At 39.3% G+C, this 17,225-nt stretch overlaps 1 protein-coding gene across 2 annotated transcripts in view; it reads left to right on the top strand.

Annotated features, from left to right (window-relative positions):
- The window catches only part of CDH8 (cadherin 8), a 156,088-nt gene extending 141,398 nt beyond the window's left edge, over positions 1 to 14,690 (top strand). For both annotated transcript variants that reach the window (XM_077786269.1, XM_077786268.1), the window contains 2 exons: positions 10,570 to 10,821; positions 12,633 to 14,690. In XM_077786269.1, coding sequence (XP_077642395.1) covers positions 10,570 to 10,821; positions 12,633 to 13,126 — 746 coding nt within the window. In that variant the 3' untranslated portion in view covers positions 13,127 to 14,690. The remainder of the gene's footprint in view (positions 1 to 10,569; positions 10,822 to 12,632) is intronic.
- Positions 14,691 to 17,225: the final 2,535 nt, after the last annotated feature.

Here is a 17,225-nt window from a genome sequence, read left to right as displayed (position 1 = left end):
CCCCATCACTTCTAATATTTTTATGTGATCATGCTTTGTATTTCTATTGCAGCTTTTGCCTAAACACTTCACTTGTACTTTATCAGACTCTTCATCACAAATTAGAAGACAAAAAGGAACCATTTGCAAGGTGTTCTCTCAGCTTACAGATTCTTTATATATTTATACCTCATAACTTCTTTTTATGGCATGAAGAGAAACACTGAATAAGATGTTTTTTTTGTTTTGTCACATTTATATTTCAATTGTGAATACGAATATTTTACTATTTTTAAAAGTCCCATCCTTGAAGACATTCAGAAGCCAGCTGGGCATGATCCTGGGCTCTGGGTAGCTGTGGTGAGCTGGGTTGGACCAGGTGACCTCTGGAGGTCCCTTCCAACCTCAGTCATCCTGTGATTCCATGAGAAACTCTAAACAACTTCTGAACTGGTGCTGTAGTTTCATATATTCATAATATATGAGCATATATATTGATAATATTCACCCATATTAGCACTGACATTGTAACATCTCTGTGGTGAGCAGAATTCAAGGGCTGACATCTTTCCCTGGCTGCTTCTTTCCAAGTTCTGTGTTGTGTCACACCATGTACAGAGCAAAGGCAGGGTCTTGCAGTATGTCCTGGGCTTGGAATCTAAATTCAGATGTGTGTGTGTTCCTGCTGTGATTCTCCATAATCCAGCTGTGGATCCCAGTCTGGAACCTGTGGCTATTCCATGTTTTTTCTGTGTAATATTTGCATGCTGTCCAGAAACATTTCAAAGAGTATCTGGGATGTTTCATTTGAAAACTTTTTCAAGCTATGTTTTCCACTCTATAGATGAGTAACTGGTATTTTTTCCCTCCCTGGAAGTCCTTCTCTGGATGCCTTTTGCTCTTCCCTGCATTTCAAAAGGCCAGGAGTTTTCCCCATGGGAATCACATCCTGAGAGGTGTGCATGTAATAAGGCATCCTGTGAATCCTTCGGGTGTGAGACAGAGGTCTGAATTACTGCCATTAATGGTCTGGTGATAACAAATTGTTATTGTTATATGTAATCTGCATATCAGAATGTCTTCCCAAAGTCATTATCATGCTGCCTGTGTGCCCAGGGGCAATGTTACACCATAACATTTCAGTCTTTCAAATTACAAAAAGCTAATATAACTCTTGATGACATTTACAAAAATGTATAATGGCACTCCTTTCAGGGCTCTCACAGAAATTGTTCTCAGGGAACTTCAAGGGAGTTCTGCATGTATAAGAACTGCAGGATCTGGCACTTTTTACAATGAAAGACACTTTTTTTTTTTTTCTTCAGTGGCACTAGCTCAAGAAAATGTTAAGTCAGAATTGGTTTTAATTTATTTTCTGAGTTAAAATGCCCAGGCCAACATAAGCTGTATTTAACTTTCAATGCTCTTTGGCAGAGCATTCTACATTTCTTTTCATAGGAAGTTGTTATGTCAGAGTTATAAACCTCTGAAAATTGGCATTTTGTAATAGAAGTGCTGACAAGACTTTTATTACACCAGTACCAAAAGGCAGTGTTCCAATAAATGCTGGTTGCTGTTTTTATAGTCTGCTGGTTGCTTTCTGATGCTGTATTTCAAAGTGGACATTATGTAAAAAGTAAGTGGCATAATAGAAATACACTGGTAGGGCTGGAATTTGGCTTTTACTGTTGCAACAAAACTTCAATATGGTTGATAGGTCTGATTACAGATTTAGTTTTTAAGGGCTGGCGTATGATTTACTGGTAAATAGTTTTAAATCCCTACCAAGCCCCTGTGTACATTCAGCTCAGAATTGGAATGGAAAAGGTGATTATCATGGCATGGAGAAGTGGATGTTAAATTACTTAAATGGCAAGAACACATCACATCCGAGACCCAAAATGTTCCTGCTTAAGTTTTATTGTTTTTACTGTGATAGTGACAGTTTATATTGTAGAAAGAAAGATTCACTTCATACATCCACGATTGTCTTCATAGTCCTGAGGTCTGTGAACTTTTCCAGATCTAGAAGTCACTGATATAAGAACTGGAGGATGTGTTGAAGTGAGGAAGGTGAAGAACATGGGCAAGAATTCTTGGAGCTTTTCCATCACCTACCAAAATCAGTCTGAATTTCACTGAACCTGGTGGAGATTTAGCCCTACACAGAAGAGAACATGCAGTCAGTGTAATGATTAAAGCTGTACCTGTCACTGTGGCCTGAGGGGCTCAGATCCCTGTCTCACACCAGCTTCTCCTCCCACACTGCGTTTGTTAAGTAGGTATTCATAGAAAGATTGAGAATCCATTATCCCTCCAAAGAAAAGCAGATGGCACAGCCTTGGGATATCTTGGCTTTTTTATTTATCATTACAGCATTTTTGTTGGAATCTGGTAATATAGTATTGAAAAGTTCTCGGTTCAAATGCAAAATATAGACATTATTTTATCAAAGTGCTGTAAAACACCATATCACTTTCTGAAACTTTTTTGGTTAAAATAACAACAGAATAGAATTAACTAGAATATGTAGATTTCAAAAATGATCCATCAGTCTATGCAAATTGCTGTGTTAATAATGTATTTTTAATGCTGAGCACATTTGACAGCCATTTCATCTCTTTTTCTAAGCAGAGCTTGGCAACCTGCATTAATTCTTACACTTTACAGATGTACCATTCAATGCACGTGCCACGCAGTGATGTGATCTGAATGAAGCAAAGCATGTCACAGCAGTGGCATTATTAGTAAACAGCTTTGTGACTGGCTGCTGGGGTACAGGAGAGAAAAAAGAGAGGCAAAAGCCAGTGCTGGTTTAGCACATCTCACACCCTCACTGCCTGGATTACTTCCCAAAATGGGAGTGTCAAGCCCAAGTGGCAGCAGGGGTTTGGAAGAGATGAACGGACAAACCAGAGTGAGTGAGGTTCAGCCAGATGTGCTGGGTGCAGTTCAGACAAGGTGGAGTTTAAACAGACCCAGAACTCAAAATTTCCTGCTTTGACTTGCTCTATGTGTCTGTAAATTAAAAAGAGAGAAAGAGGTACTAATTATTTCTCTACTCCGTTAACAATAAAACTGGTATTATTTCAGACTCAATGTGTTCTACATCATTATTTCTTCAGCAGGGATTTTCTGTCCTTTCTTCAATGAGTTAAAAAACCAAGGTACAAAATACAAGAGTTTCTGCTAGACTGCAAGGGACCATATACTTATGTTTGATTATAGCTCTGCTGGCCTAAAGGTCAAAGGAAAGTTTTAGAATACTTAAGAGACAATTATCTAAAGTTCAGACTTTTCCAAAGGAATAGAACTAGAAATTATACAGACTATTATCTAAAGTTCACATTTTCAAAGGGAAAAGGTAGGAGGAAATGCTTATTCATCATCACTTTGCTGTTAATTTGGCTTTTTTTTTCCTTCTGTCAAGAATTTATTTACTACAAGTTCTGTATTACAGAGTAGCACTAACGTAATTATTCCCCTTTCCAAGAAATTTTAACATATGAGAATGATGTATACACAATTAAATATTACTTTGTTCATTATTCAAAATTCCCAGCAGTACTTTTTATTTCTGCAAAGGACTACATGGAAATGTGTTTAGGTTTTTTTATTCATTAGTTGATTCAGCTGCTCAGTTTTGGCATAAACTGTTATTATTTAAGCCAACTGGTAAAGAGGAGAAAATAATCAAAGATAAAAAATATGTGACATTTTCCAATTATTCTTCTACCAATATATTTTCTCACACTAATGCTTTTCCTTTTCCTGTGCCCTTATTGGTGTTTTAAAGGATTGCAGACACCTCAGGTCTATAAAAAAGCCAAAATCATTCAAGTGTTTGTTAATTTGTCATAGGAATGCTTTGTGAATTGCCATTAAATATGCCAGTATGGAATGCAACTTGCTATGGGACAGGAAAGAGAATTTGATCAATCAGCTGAATTTTTATGACAAAAAGTTTTTTCCTCTGAACGTGATGTCTGTTATTAAATTTGATAGCAATCATCAATCTGCTTTTTTTGAAGACATCACAAATTCTTGACATATGTGAAAAGTAGGTCAGTTTGAAATACCTGTGGATGCTTCAGTGCCCATATGGTTTGGCCATCATAAATCAGCAAAATTATACTGTAAAAAATGGCTTCTCTTTATTTTCAGATGATTTTGTAAGCCTTCTGTTTGAATAGAACATTTATGTCTTTACCATACAGATTAGACAAAGGGTTCTTTTTCTTGTAAATTCCTGCTCGAGAGGATTTTTTTTAGACAGTCATCATGGAAGGCCTGGTACAGCTGTAAAAATACACATTACAAATTTTACATATAGATATATTAAAATACATACATATATATATGTCATCATAAAAATGTACTTTTTATAAATACAGCCATGATGAAAACACTAAGTTTAATCATGAAACAAAATTGTTATAACAGTTCTAATGAACAAATAGGTTATGTTTTCAGCTACTAACTATTGCCAAATTTATAACATACAAACTTATAATTGTACCCTTTTAATCAAATATTCCTTTAAAATGTGTTTCAGCCTAAGACACAGAAAAAAACCACTGTCTTACATGGGTGTTTCTCATAAAGCATTTTAATTTCATTCTTTTGGAAGCAGGAAACTGATGCTTCCAACTTGTACTGAAGTGGAGCCTGAGACAAATAATTCAGTTTTCCAGTTCAGGGCCCATTGTGAGCAGTGGCTTTTTCAAAGGTGAGCATGGATGAGGGTGTGCTTGGAGTTGTCACTTCTGGTTCTTGTGGTGGATCAGAAATGAGATCAGGAGTATTCTTTCCCAGGGATTTTGTAATTGCAAAAGGAAAAAAAGAGAAATTTTGAAATCACAGGTTTAGCACTCGTGGGACTGTGGGCAGTGACTTGTCAGAGCTGCAGTCATTGGGTTTTTCCTGCAGTGCAATCCTACCCATCTAAAAAGGTGTTATTTGTAAATCTCTTCATAGAAAGAAAATATGACTGAGAAAATATTCAAAAATAATAATGATTAAGGTGACTTGTACAGTGACTTGTTTAGACACCTCTGTATCTCTTGACAGTTTTATACTCAGGCTCCAAAAAGGGGATTGGAATCTTCCTATCATCAATCAATTTCTCTGTCATTTGGTTTGAATTCTGAAGAAAACTGAAAATAATAATGTTTGAAAGGATCTTTTAAAAATTTGTGTTTGACATTGTAAGGTTTCCACGAGTGAATATTAACTATTACAAGAGGCATATGCATATTAATTACAGTTATTAATGGTTATACAAAGCTGAAATGGCATCAGCATTCTCTTGAATGTTCTTTTCTAGTGCCCTTATAGCTGGTTGCTGAGTGTTCTAGAGCTCACATTCCTTCAAATGTCATGTGCTCTGGTTTTCTCTAGTTTCCATTGAAACCTTGATGATAATAATTCAATTGCTCAGTTATTTCAAGTTTTGGGTTTTTATTTAAGAAAGGGTGCTACCTTTGAACAGACATGGGAGATGAATGAGCTGTCCCTGTCTTTTCCTTATCAGAAAAAGCAGGGAGTGTCAGAGTAAGGATATTCCTGCTGCTCTTCTACTTGTGTCAAATAACTATATTTTACAGAGAATCTGAGATTTAAAAATGTACAAAGAATGATAGCTCTAATAAACAGGAAGAAACATATATTTCTGTTATTCTGCTGTTTCCAGCTGTAGAGTTTCCAATTAAAATTCCTTCTTCACATAAATAATATATAAAGCATAGATAACAACTTCTACCACAAAGTCCTTAATATCATTAATTATTTGATCCTCCTGAGGGCATTATAAAATGGATAAAAAAAGGAAGGCAGAATTCTGTAGGTGTAAGGTGGCACAGCAGGGAACTCCACTGATCTCAACATATTAGAGACTGCATGGGAATTAAAGAATTGCAATAAAGTGTGCAGAGAAAATGACACTTGAATGCAAACTCACTGCTTCTGATTTTTACTTTTGTTCTGTTATTTCATTGTCTGGCTTTAAATTGCAAGATGCATTCCTGCACAGAGTGGGAGTTGAAGGGGTTGACTCCTGCCTGCTAATTTCACATCCTGATTGCTGTTGATGCCATTAAAGTCACTCGAGTCCAGAAAATCCAGAAGTAGCTTTGTATTAAAATGATTGCATTTACATTTTCTCAAAATCATTCATCCAAGAGCCTCAAAAGAGATCTGGAAGATTTGAAAACAGCTGGGGAATCTGCAGAAAGCACTTGGCCCTGTGGTAATTGCTATGGTTATGCAAACTACCTTTGTCTAGAAACCACCCTGGATATGATTTAAAGACCTTCTGCATTGTCATCCTCTGTTCCAGCTGTGAGGGCGATATTCCCAAAACAGACTCTTTCGTGGTTATTTCAAGAATCTGCTTGTGAATTTCAGAGACCGAGAGTCAGCCAGGGAGCTGAGCCACCAGGTTTTGTTCTGTGTAAAAAAAGGCAGAAGTAAGCTCCAGCTCCGAGCTGTACTTGTGCATGCCCAGAGCTGTGCTTCTCTGACACTGATGCTGTGAGACTTATTAAGATCTTACTCCATCCTGGGTGGCTGCTGCATCACCAGGGAGAGGGTATTTCATAGGGTTCAGGCATTTCCATGAATTTCTCAGCCCCTTCCCCATGGAGAAGGGCACAGAATTGTGGGAGGATTCAGATGGAGAATGTCAAAGCCCCTCCTGGATGTGCCTCCCTGGCTGGAGGAGCTCTCAGTGGCTCTTTGCCTGTGGCAGACAGCTCAGAGCTCTGTGAGCAGAGAACTTTGGGGCTTTTGTGCACATGCTTTGCCTTGTTTTGCTAAAAGTACCATGAATAAATAAACAACCCGAGCAGCAGCGCTGTAATGAAGGATCAGTGGGTTAATTGGGAAGATGAGGGAAGGTGATTGTCCCCTCTCCTGCTGAGCACCTGCTGCCAAGTTCATTCATGCAGCAGTGCTGGAGGCTGTTCCTGGAGAAGGCTCCTTCTGGAATGTCCAGAAAGGAGAAAGCAAATCAGATAAATTGAGTTTATTGCTGATCAGCTGCCAGGATTTATCTTCAAATTCTAAGAACCCACTAAAATGTTAACCCAGGGAGTCATTGTTATTCACTCAAGAGCCACATCTCCAGCAACACTAAGGTATATTTATTTTAAGACATAGCAATGAAGGGGAAAGAATTTATTGCTAAACAAAATTCCTAAGTCAAATGGAGGACTTGCCACCCATTGGCAAAACAATTTGGTAATTTAATTTTGCTTTTTCTATGTTCTGCTTGGCAGTTTCTTTTTTTTTCCAGGCATAACATGTTCACTTTTAATCAAACATGGTTTCTTACAAAAACAAGCAAGCAAACAAACAAAAAACCCACAACAAAACAACAAAAACCACAACTAAACAAGCCATCTGTAAGAAAAGAAAGTTATTCTCTTCTCATTGTTTGACATCTCTTCTGAATAGTTCTGACTGTCCAGCCATTGCAACTTATTTTGCACTTAACTAACAGTTAATATCCCAAATATCTTGCATCTCTTTTGCTTTCTCTCATTACTTTGAGCTTGAATTGATAACCATGGTGGCTATCAATTCCAACCAGGAATCAAGAAACCAGCTGGTTTCTTACACTCAGCAAAGCTTCACTGATGAGCACTTTTATTTTATGCTTCTCTCCTCTCTCTCACTTTTTCTGCCCCCTTCTCTTTAGAGTGCATCCTTCCTTTTTTCACTCTGTTATGCTCTGGTTTTGGCTTATTAGAATTTTCTGCAGCAGACAGGATGGAAGTGAGTATCTCAGGAGGATGGAAGGGATCTGAAGCTGTTCCCAACAAGTGCAGCTTCTCTTTTGCAGTTCTTCCTAAAGCAGGTGCCTTCTCTCTTTTGCATATCTGTAAAGTGCAGGGCTGTTGGGCTCAGTAATCAATCCTGTGCTCCAGCTTGGGCAGAGAAGGGCTGCAGCAGGTTCACAGGAAGGAACAGGCTGTATCAGTACAGATTTTAGAGCACTGTGCTATAGAAGTGTAAAAGTCTCTGGAGTTCCAAATAAATGACTACAGATGTGACACCTCTAAGTGGGATTTGTCTCAAAGAAAGAGCTGGAAATTGAGCGCCATATAGTTATTTTCTCTTTTGAAAGGTTAAAGCAAAAGGATTAAGGATGCAGCTTATGCTGGGATATTTTTAATTTTGCAGGAGAATGACAGCAGGCAGACGAATTTATTTTCCAGTATTTGAAAAACAGGAGGGGTGCTGAGAGGGAAAAGAAGGCTATCAGATCAAAAAAGGAACATTTGCACATCACGTAATCACTCTTACTTTGGTAGAGCTCCACACACCCATATTCAGGCAAACTGAGCTACAGAATTATTTTCCCAGCATGACTTTTCCCTTTTTGCCCTGCAGAGAACAAGTATGGAAGTGGTTTAACTTGCACATGTGTGTTAACACCTCTGGCACACCCAAGCAAGGAGGAGTGCAGGGTTTGCTCACTTCCAAATGTGTGTTAATTATTGACTTCAAACACACGTGACTTTTCCACTGCAGCACACTGGCAAATGTGACACTGGGTGTCATCAGGGACTTTGGTCCTATTTGAGTTGTCAGAATTCTTAAGAGCTTATACCTGAAATTTGTCTTCAGTAAACACATATGCTTCCTTTCATTTTAAAAAGGGCACAAGGAAGTACTAGACTATTTATTTAGCTCCAGGGTGCCATCAGTTTTGATGTGACTGTTTCCAACTGGAATAAATAAAACCTCAGGATTCCTGTGGAAAAAAAAAATATTAGGAATACTTTTTGTTCTGCAAAGTGACCATATTTATTCTGCTCTATGAAGGAGCTAATTTTTAGATTGACCTTCATGTGTTGAAAATCTGAATTTATGAAAAATGCTGAAATGGTTACATCATCTTCAACATAAATTATAGTAAAAACCTCTCTAGGCCCTGTAAATGTGGTTGGTAGGTGATTCTATAATAGAAAATTATAGAATCACAGAATGTTTGTGTGGGAAGGGACCTGATCTTCAGGAGAAGCCTATTTTCATATGAGCACTCCCAGTGTTTTCTTTCATTTCATGGAATGACATTTAGCATTGCACGTGTCCATTTTAGAGCATAAAATATCAGGAGGCTTTCTTTTGTTCATGATGCATCAGGAAAATGAACCTCAACTTCTTCTTCCAAACAAGGTGTGCAGCTTTATTTTTAAATTGTCATTGGATCCCACAGCAACACTCACACACAAACACACATACTTTCCTCTTCTCTGTGCCTCTGAATCATTTTATTAAACAAAATACCAACAGCAAACTAGTGGAAGTCAACATGCACTCTGTTATTATGATTCCTAATATTGAATTATTATTTTATTCCACAGAATAAAGCAGTTAAAAGTTAGAGAATATTTAATTATATAAAGAAATCAGAATTTTCTGCATATTTGACATGCCACTAATCATGATTTATACATGAGTACTATGACACATACAAGATTATTGATATCTCATACATGTGTGTTTTTAACTGTCTAGAATCTGTAATTTTTGTAACTATGCAAATTAAAATCTGTATGATTATCCTATGAAAAATCAGCTTGTATTCATTAGGTGAACTGAGAGCTGACTGACTCTGAAAGATTTCTCTGTGTAACTCTATGGGTGTGTAGGATCCCATGCAGTCAGATGCCTCTTTATATTTCTAAAATTAACTTTCTGCATATGTGTGCAGAGGTAAGGTGTCCTAGACTCGTTTGCTGTCTGCCTCCATGGGAGATACAGCCTGGTTTGCTCTCTTGTTTTCATTGAGGTCAAATAAATATTTAGATCTCTTAAAATTAGCCCCACAACTTTTAATGCATTTAGCTTTACTTTTCTCTTTATATAAAAAGTAAAAATCCTTTATAGCAGAGGAAAATGTGTAGTTTGTGCTTGTAAGGCAAGGAAGATTTGTGTTAATTGGTGAATATGCTTTAAGTCCAGGTTTCTTTAACATTTCATTTCTCTGTTTTTTTACTGGCTGGATTTTTTTGACTGCATGACTTGAAAAAAAAAAGTGGTGAATCATGATGGAACGATATCTGCAGTGCTGTAGGCAGAGGAGAAATAAGGGATCATGATCTTCTAATCACACAAGAAAATGCATCTATTACATATATATATATATATGTAATATACAATGTATGTATATACATATGCATATACATACATATATATTCCAGCTTCTGGAGGCAGCTGGACAGAAAGGGGAGGCATTTCTGTGCCACGTGCTGCTGACACGAGGAGATCACAGAACGTTTGCTCTGAGGTTCCTGAGGGCACTGAGGACGAGCTGAGACGCTGCCATTTTCACAGACTTCACAGAACCACTGGGTGGGAAGAGACCTTCAAGATCATCGAGTCCAACCCAGCCCCAACACCTCAACTAAACCCTGGCACCCAGTGCCACATCCAGGCTTTTTTTAACACATCCAGGGATGGTGACTCCACCGCCTCCCCGGGCACGCCACTCCACGACTTTATCACGCTTTCTGTAAAAATCTTTTTCCTCGTTTCCAACCTAAATTTCCCTTGACGCATCTTGAGATTTTTGCCTTGCAGACAACACCCTGAGCATCCTGGCCAAGCACAGCGGCTTCAGCCGGCAGAAGCAGGAGGTGTACCTGCTGCCCATCGTCATCAGCGACAGCGGCACGCCGCCCATGAGCAGCACGGGCACACTGACCATCCGCGTGTGCGGCTGCAGCAGCGACGGCACCGTGCAGTCCTGCAACGCCGAGGCCTACGTGCTGCCCATCGGGCTCAGCATGGGCGCCCTCATCGCCATCCTGGCCTGCATCATCCTGCTGCTCGGTGCGTGCTGGGCCACGGCCCGGCCTCACAAATCCCCTGCGGGCTCCGAGGAGGTGTGGGGGTCAGAGAGGAGGAGGAGGGATGGTCTGGTCCAGCACCACGTGCAGCAGCACTGGCAGTGCTGGCAGCACTGAATCCCTCCTGTGCTAAGAGCTGGACAGAAGCCGAGAGAGCAAAGTCCTGCTCTGGCGTAGTCACACACACGAGTTACAGAATAAACAGGTGGGGAATGGGAAGCTGAAAATCACATTGGGGTGTTGAGCAGCAAGGTGAACATAGTGTGGACTATACCTGATGGAAAATGGATCTGCTGTATATCCTAAGACTTGTATGAATCATGGAATCAGAGAATGTCCTGATCTGGAAGGGAACCAAGGGATTGTTGACCCAGCCCCTGACCCTGCAGACCCCCGGGATCACTGCCCCAGCCCCTGACCCTGCAGACCCCCCAACAATCCCCCCAGGATCACTGACCCAGCCCCTGTCCCTGCAGACCCCCAGGGATCACAGACCCAGCCCCTGTCCCTGCAGACCCCCAGGGATCACTGACCCAGCCCCTGTCCCTGCAGACCCCCCAACAATCCCCCCAGGGATCACAGACCCAGCCCCTGACCCTGCAGACCCCCAGGGATCACTGACCCAGCCCCTGATCCTGCAGAGCCCCAGCATCCCCCCTGTCCATCCCTGATGTCCAAACGCTCCTGGAGCTGTGGCAGCCTCCAGTGCCCATTCCCTGGGCAGCCTGGGCACTGCCAGCACCTCTGGGGACACAGAACCTTCCCTGATCTCCAACCTGAGCCAGCCCTGCCCAGCCCCAGCCGCTCCCTGGGTGCTGCCCCGGCCCAGAGCAGAGCTCAGAGCTGCCCCTGCAGCCCTGGGAGCTCTGCCCTCAGCTCCGCTGCTGCAGCTGACCCAGCCCAGTGCCCTCAGCCTCTCCTCGGGTGGCTGCTGCAGGCCCTTCCCCAGCCTGGGCTCCCTCCTTTGGATGCCTTCTTATAGCTTTATTTCTCTCTATTCTATATATATTTATATTTGTATTTTTCTATTAGATGTTTATTCTGGATTGTAATGGCACAAGAGACTTAATCTTTACAAGTTAAGCACTGTGGTATATTTTAATAAAACATACAACATTTGTGTTCAACATCAAGTGAGGGAGAGAAAAGTGAAAGGAGAGTCCTATTTCTGCACTTTGCTGCTTCACTTTGTGACTGAGATTTACATCAGTAACTGCGGTTTAAGCATTAAACTGCAAAACGAAGCATAACCCGTCTAGAGTTTTTTATGCATCTATTCATGATTCTGAAATTGAGCTGAGCTCTTTCTATCTCACTTATTTTCTCACTCTCTTTTTAGTTATATAATAGGAGTCTTCTCTTGCAACAGGTAAAAAAAGCACTGATTTTGTTCTGCCATTAGGGCTATGTTTTCAGAAAAACACCCTCTAATTTTTGAAAGCACCATCCCTAATGTAGATCATTATAGACTGTGTGAATAATGATAGCACGACTTCACTTCCAAAGGGAAAAGTCGAGGCTTGAAATTACAAGTATGGGAAATCTTATTGCTTCTATAAAATTGAGCTTCAGATGTAAATATGAGCTGATAATCAAAGACTAGATGACTAATTAGAGCTTCTGATCCAATTTCCTTCATGTGAAGGGGGTTGAAGTCATAGGTCTTTCAGCTTTTCACCCTGATTACTCCCAATCCCACAAAAAGCAGCCTCTCACCTTCCCCAGCTGCACTCACCATGTGGTGTTTGGGTTGGAAATGTTTTGCCTAATCAGCTTGTGGTGCTCTCTTTGCAGTCATTGTGGCGCTGTTTGTGACACTAAGAAGACATAAGAATGAGCCTCTGATCATCAAAGATGATGAAGATGTGAGGGAAAATATTATTCGCTACGATGACGAAGGAGGTGGAGAGGAAGACACAGAAGCCTTTGACATTGCAACTTTGCAAAATCCAGATGGAATTAATGGATTTTTGCCTCGTAAGGATATTAAGCCTGATCTTCAATTTATGCCCAGGCAGGGTCTTGCACCTGTTCCTAATGGTGTTGATGTTGATGAATTTATTAATGTAAGGCTTCATGAAGCTGATAATGACCCCACAGCTCCGCCATATGACTCTATCCAGATTTATGGCTATGAAGGAAAGGGGTCAGCGGCTGGTTCCCTTAGCTCCTTGGAGTCCTCCACATCAGACTCAGACCAGAATTTTGACTACCTCAGTGAATGGGGTCCTCGCTTTAAAAGACTCGGAGAACTTTACTCAGTCGGAGAAAGTGACAAAGAAACTTGACAGTGGATTACAAACTTTTTCCCTGTTGACTTAATGATCATGTAATATTCTAGGGCCACTGCTGTTAGTTAAAACTAATGTGGCTTTTTGTTTTAGAGGCAAGTTTAGCGCCAGTCATCTATAAAATCAACTACATTGTAATGTTGAACCAAAAAAAAAAAAGTATATGTTAGGAGGTTAAGTCTTGTGGAGTGTGAAGTAAAGTATGTGGAGTGTCTAGAAGTCTTTGGATATTTGATATTCACTTGACCACTCAGAAGATGGAGATTGGATCTTTGATTATCTTCAGTGAATTGAAAAGAACAAAAAAGAAATTGGTGCTCTCTTAGGAAATGGACTTGCAGGGATTTGCTGTTGAACAGTAGCTCCTGCCCAGTATGTGTAAAGCTAAAGGTTTGTTTCTGCATTGCCAACAAAGATCCCGCCACAGAAATGTTCAAAGCAATATCTTGGTCTTCTTAGCAATGCTGAGCAGAAATAGCATTGCCAATTCCTACTGGCTCCTACTGTGCAGTGACCATCCATTGTACATACAGTAATTGTTGGCCACGCAACCACAGACTGAATATCATCTTTAAATATTGTGTCAAGCCTTAAAATATTCACATGTTCTTAATCCATTCCAGTGATGGGTAATAAATACTAATGTGTAGAGATTCACAGGCAGGGCTGCAAAACCTTGCTTCACAAAAGGATCTTTTTTTTTTGAAGAAGGATCAACCCTGTGCTTCATCTTCTGAAAGAAAAAACTGTGAAATGGGATGGACTTACATAAATGAAAGAATTGCTGATTTTATTGCTAAAGATCGAATTTATTTGTTTAATCTTTGAAATAAATATTTTATTGATGTCCATTACTGCTTTTATTTATTAAGACTGATAATCTATAGAGTAAGATTATGAAGAAAATTAAATTATATCAGTTAGATTTTTTTTCTATATATAATGAATGTTTCATACATGTACATTTTGAAAAGAAAAATGACAAATTGTTGCAGGTTAAAGCAGTTCCCTGTCCATTTGCAGTAGCTGAATTTTAAGAGAATGCTGGCAGGAATTAAACATTGCCAGAGAAAACTTTTGACAGTTTTATATCTTCTTCATAAATCTTAGTACCTGGTGTTTTTAATACAAGCACAAACAGCTGGAAGTAAACTGGTTCATGTGAATATTTAAACTATAGACTTTTAGAAATCCACACATAACACAGTACAGTAAAAAAAAACATGCTTATAGTTCTCCACTGTATTAGAGCAGGAACCAGTGTGTACATAATTTTACTGCTTCTGTTATTAGCATTTTTTTCTATAATATTCATAGTGATGCACCAGGGCTCTTGCACACAGAGAAAGAACACTAGAAGCTGCAAGCATACTCAATTTGTAATGCAAACTTGCCATTTAGAAGTAGCAATTGTATAAGAAAACTACGTATTACATCAAAATCATTTTAATTTTCTACTTTGTTTCGAAGCTATATTATCATTTGTTTATTTACTCCATGTATTGTATTCAGAGAAACTCCTGTATTGTTTCCTACTTTGTGAAATATATTTTTATAAATACTTCTCTTGTTATTGCTTTTCTTTCAGGTTTACCTGGGCAATGCAAAAATGAATCTGCCAGAATAACTTCATAATTTTTGGAGGAATGGCGTTTCTTCAAAATTATTTATTAATTAGTTGAATATAGACAAAATTTAAAAAAAGAAAATGGAAAAAAAGGAGAATATTTGAAACCATTTTTGACAGTGATTGCAGAATTTTGACAGTAATGGGAGCACAGGAGTTGTAAGTGTCTGATTCACTGCACCATGCTGAAAAATAACCTCACATGATTTTTGCTTAAGCATTCCTGGTTAAAACAACCCACTGACTTAAAGCTCCTCAATAACACTTATTCTGCAAACAAAGAATTCTTAACACATCACCCCCAATTTTGCTTGTTTTTCAGATGGCAACACTGACTTTGTTTTAGCTGCAGCACGCCTTGGTTTAGTGACTGTAGTCTATGGGCAGCTACACATATACATATACATATGTATATATATACATATATACAACTTTGATATATATAATAAGGATTTTATTGAAATTCTTTCATTAAGTACCCAATACATTTAAGTTGCACTGCAGTAAAACAAAAATGCTTTTGAATAATTGAATCTAAACCTTTTGGCAAAACACTGATCTAAACAGTGAAGTCCTCTAAAGGTAGGAAAGGAGATCTCCTGCAGATTTCAATGAAATCAAACATATTTCTGTAACTCACTACAAGAAAAACCAAATACACTCTTACTCATCACTTGCTCTGGGTGCCAGGCTGTTCTGAGCTGCCATGGCAGATCCAACACCAGCTTAAACAGGAAAGGAACTGGGAGCTGGGCCAGTTTCTGTGTACATCCCAGTGGTGGGAGCCAGGGAAGGTGTTGTGAACATGGATCATGGCATTGGCTGGGGCCACCTCAGCGTTCAGGGCAAGGCATTCTGTGAGTGAGAGGCTACACCAGAGAGTTTAGCAGAGCTCTCTTGTAGGAAAACTCACAAATAGAAAACCTTCTGATTGCCTTTCTGATTGAAAGTTCCATCTGAGACCACGACAGTGCATTCAGTAATAAGATTTCCAGGAAAAAAAATCCCATCACTGGCCCTGTAGGAGAGGCAAAGCATGACAGAAATCTCATCATTGTCAGTCAAAAAGAGATGAGAGGCACTGCTACTGGGCAGAGCTCAAAATTGGGCATTTCTACAGCTTTTAAACAGGAATAGCTACAATGCAAAGGGGAGAAAAAGAATTAATGAATTTCTGACCTGTCAATAGAGATGTGCTGTTTCTTGTGTCATTGCCTCCCCACTGAACAGAAATTATTAATTCTGCAAACTAATTCCATGTAACCTGAATATAAAATTTATACCAATAGCCAATTACCATTTAACCAATAGAGGGTTAAATGTCAATCATTCAGTTTTCTAGTACTTCTCCTTTTTTGATAATTAATTCAGCATAGAATTATTTTGGATAACAACAGTATTTAGGGGGATTAGATCATACTGTTCTACATTTCACATCTAGACTTAGACATATTAGTGGCACTCTTTTTAAGCATGTAAATGTGTAATTCATCTTTTTCAACAGCATTTAATTAGCAACTGACTCATTGCAAGTGACAAGGAAAATGCATTAAATTAGAATTATTAATACTGATAAATTTGAGAAGTAAATACTCAAAATCTTTTACAAGTGCCAAGTGCCTTAGAGACCCATTGATCCTGGCCTGCCTTCACCTGCCTGTGTCTCACATCGTTTGTCACAACCACTAAAGTAAATCATGGCACCCATGAAAGCTGGAATTCTGTGCACATTGTAGGGACACAAAATTCAGCTCAGGCATTTCAACACAAAAGCACTGTGAAGGAAATGTGTGTACATGTTTATTAAATATAACTCAGATGGCTGGAGGTCCTCAGTGTGTCCTGTCCTTTACAGCAGCTGAAAGCAGAGGCTGTTTGTGTGCTCTGACCTTGAAATCAGATCCCAGCAAGCTCATTTAAATACATTTTTTACCCAGTATCATTACACCTTTTTGTTTATGATGACTTTGAAATGACTGTGAAATACAGAGGAGAGAAAATGGCTCAAGACTTTCATTTAAATCAGCAGTTGCTGATCACAGGAGAAACATTTAACACTATGGCAACTCCAAATCCCATCAGCTCTGTGGCAGCACAGCAGTGACAATTCTCAGTCTGGAGAGCAGACAGGATGTCTGCAAAATAGTCTGCTTGGAATAACTCTATTTGTACAGCTCTGCTAGAGATTGAGCTGCTGATTTTAATAGAAAGAGAAAAATAAATCAGCTCTACTACATCCATGTATCTACCTACAAATGTGCGTGGCAATTTTTTTTAACAGCCTGCATGGTCATGGGATTCTAGAACTGAATAAATGGGTTTAGAAAGCTTCTCCAAGGTCTGTCTAGAAGGAGAAATGTTTGGCACTTTTCCTGTATCTGGTTTTCCTGGGATATAATTTCATTTTGGTGGAGCTGCTTGGCTGTTTCTCCTCCTTTGACTGCTCCTTTCTTCACCACATCTCTCCTG

Source organism: Lonchura striata, chromosome 13 (assembly GCF_046129695.1).
Source record: "Lonchura striata isolate bLonStr1 chromosome 13, bLonStr1.mat, whole genome shotgun sequence".
In the NCBI taxonomy this organism is placed as follows: domain Eukaryota; kingdom Metazoa; phylum Chordata; class Aves; order Passeriformes; family Estrildidae; genus Lonchura; species Lonchura striata.
Note: the sequence above shows the minus strand (reverse complement) of the source record. Positions and strands in the feature narration are given on the sequence as shown.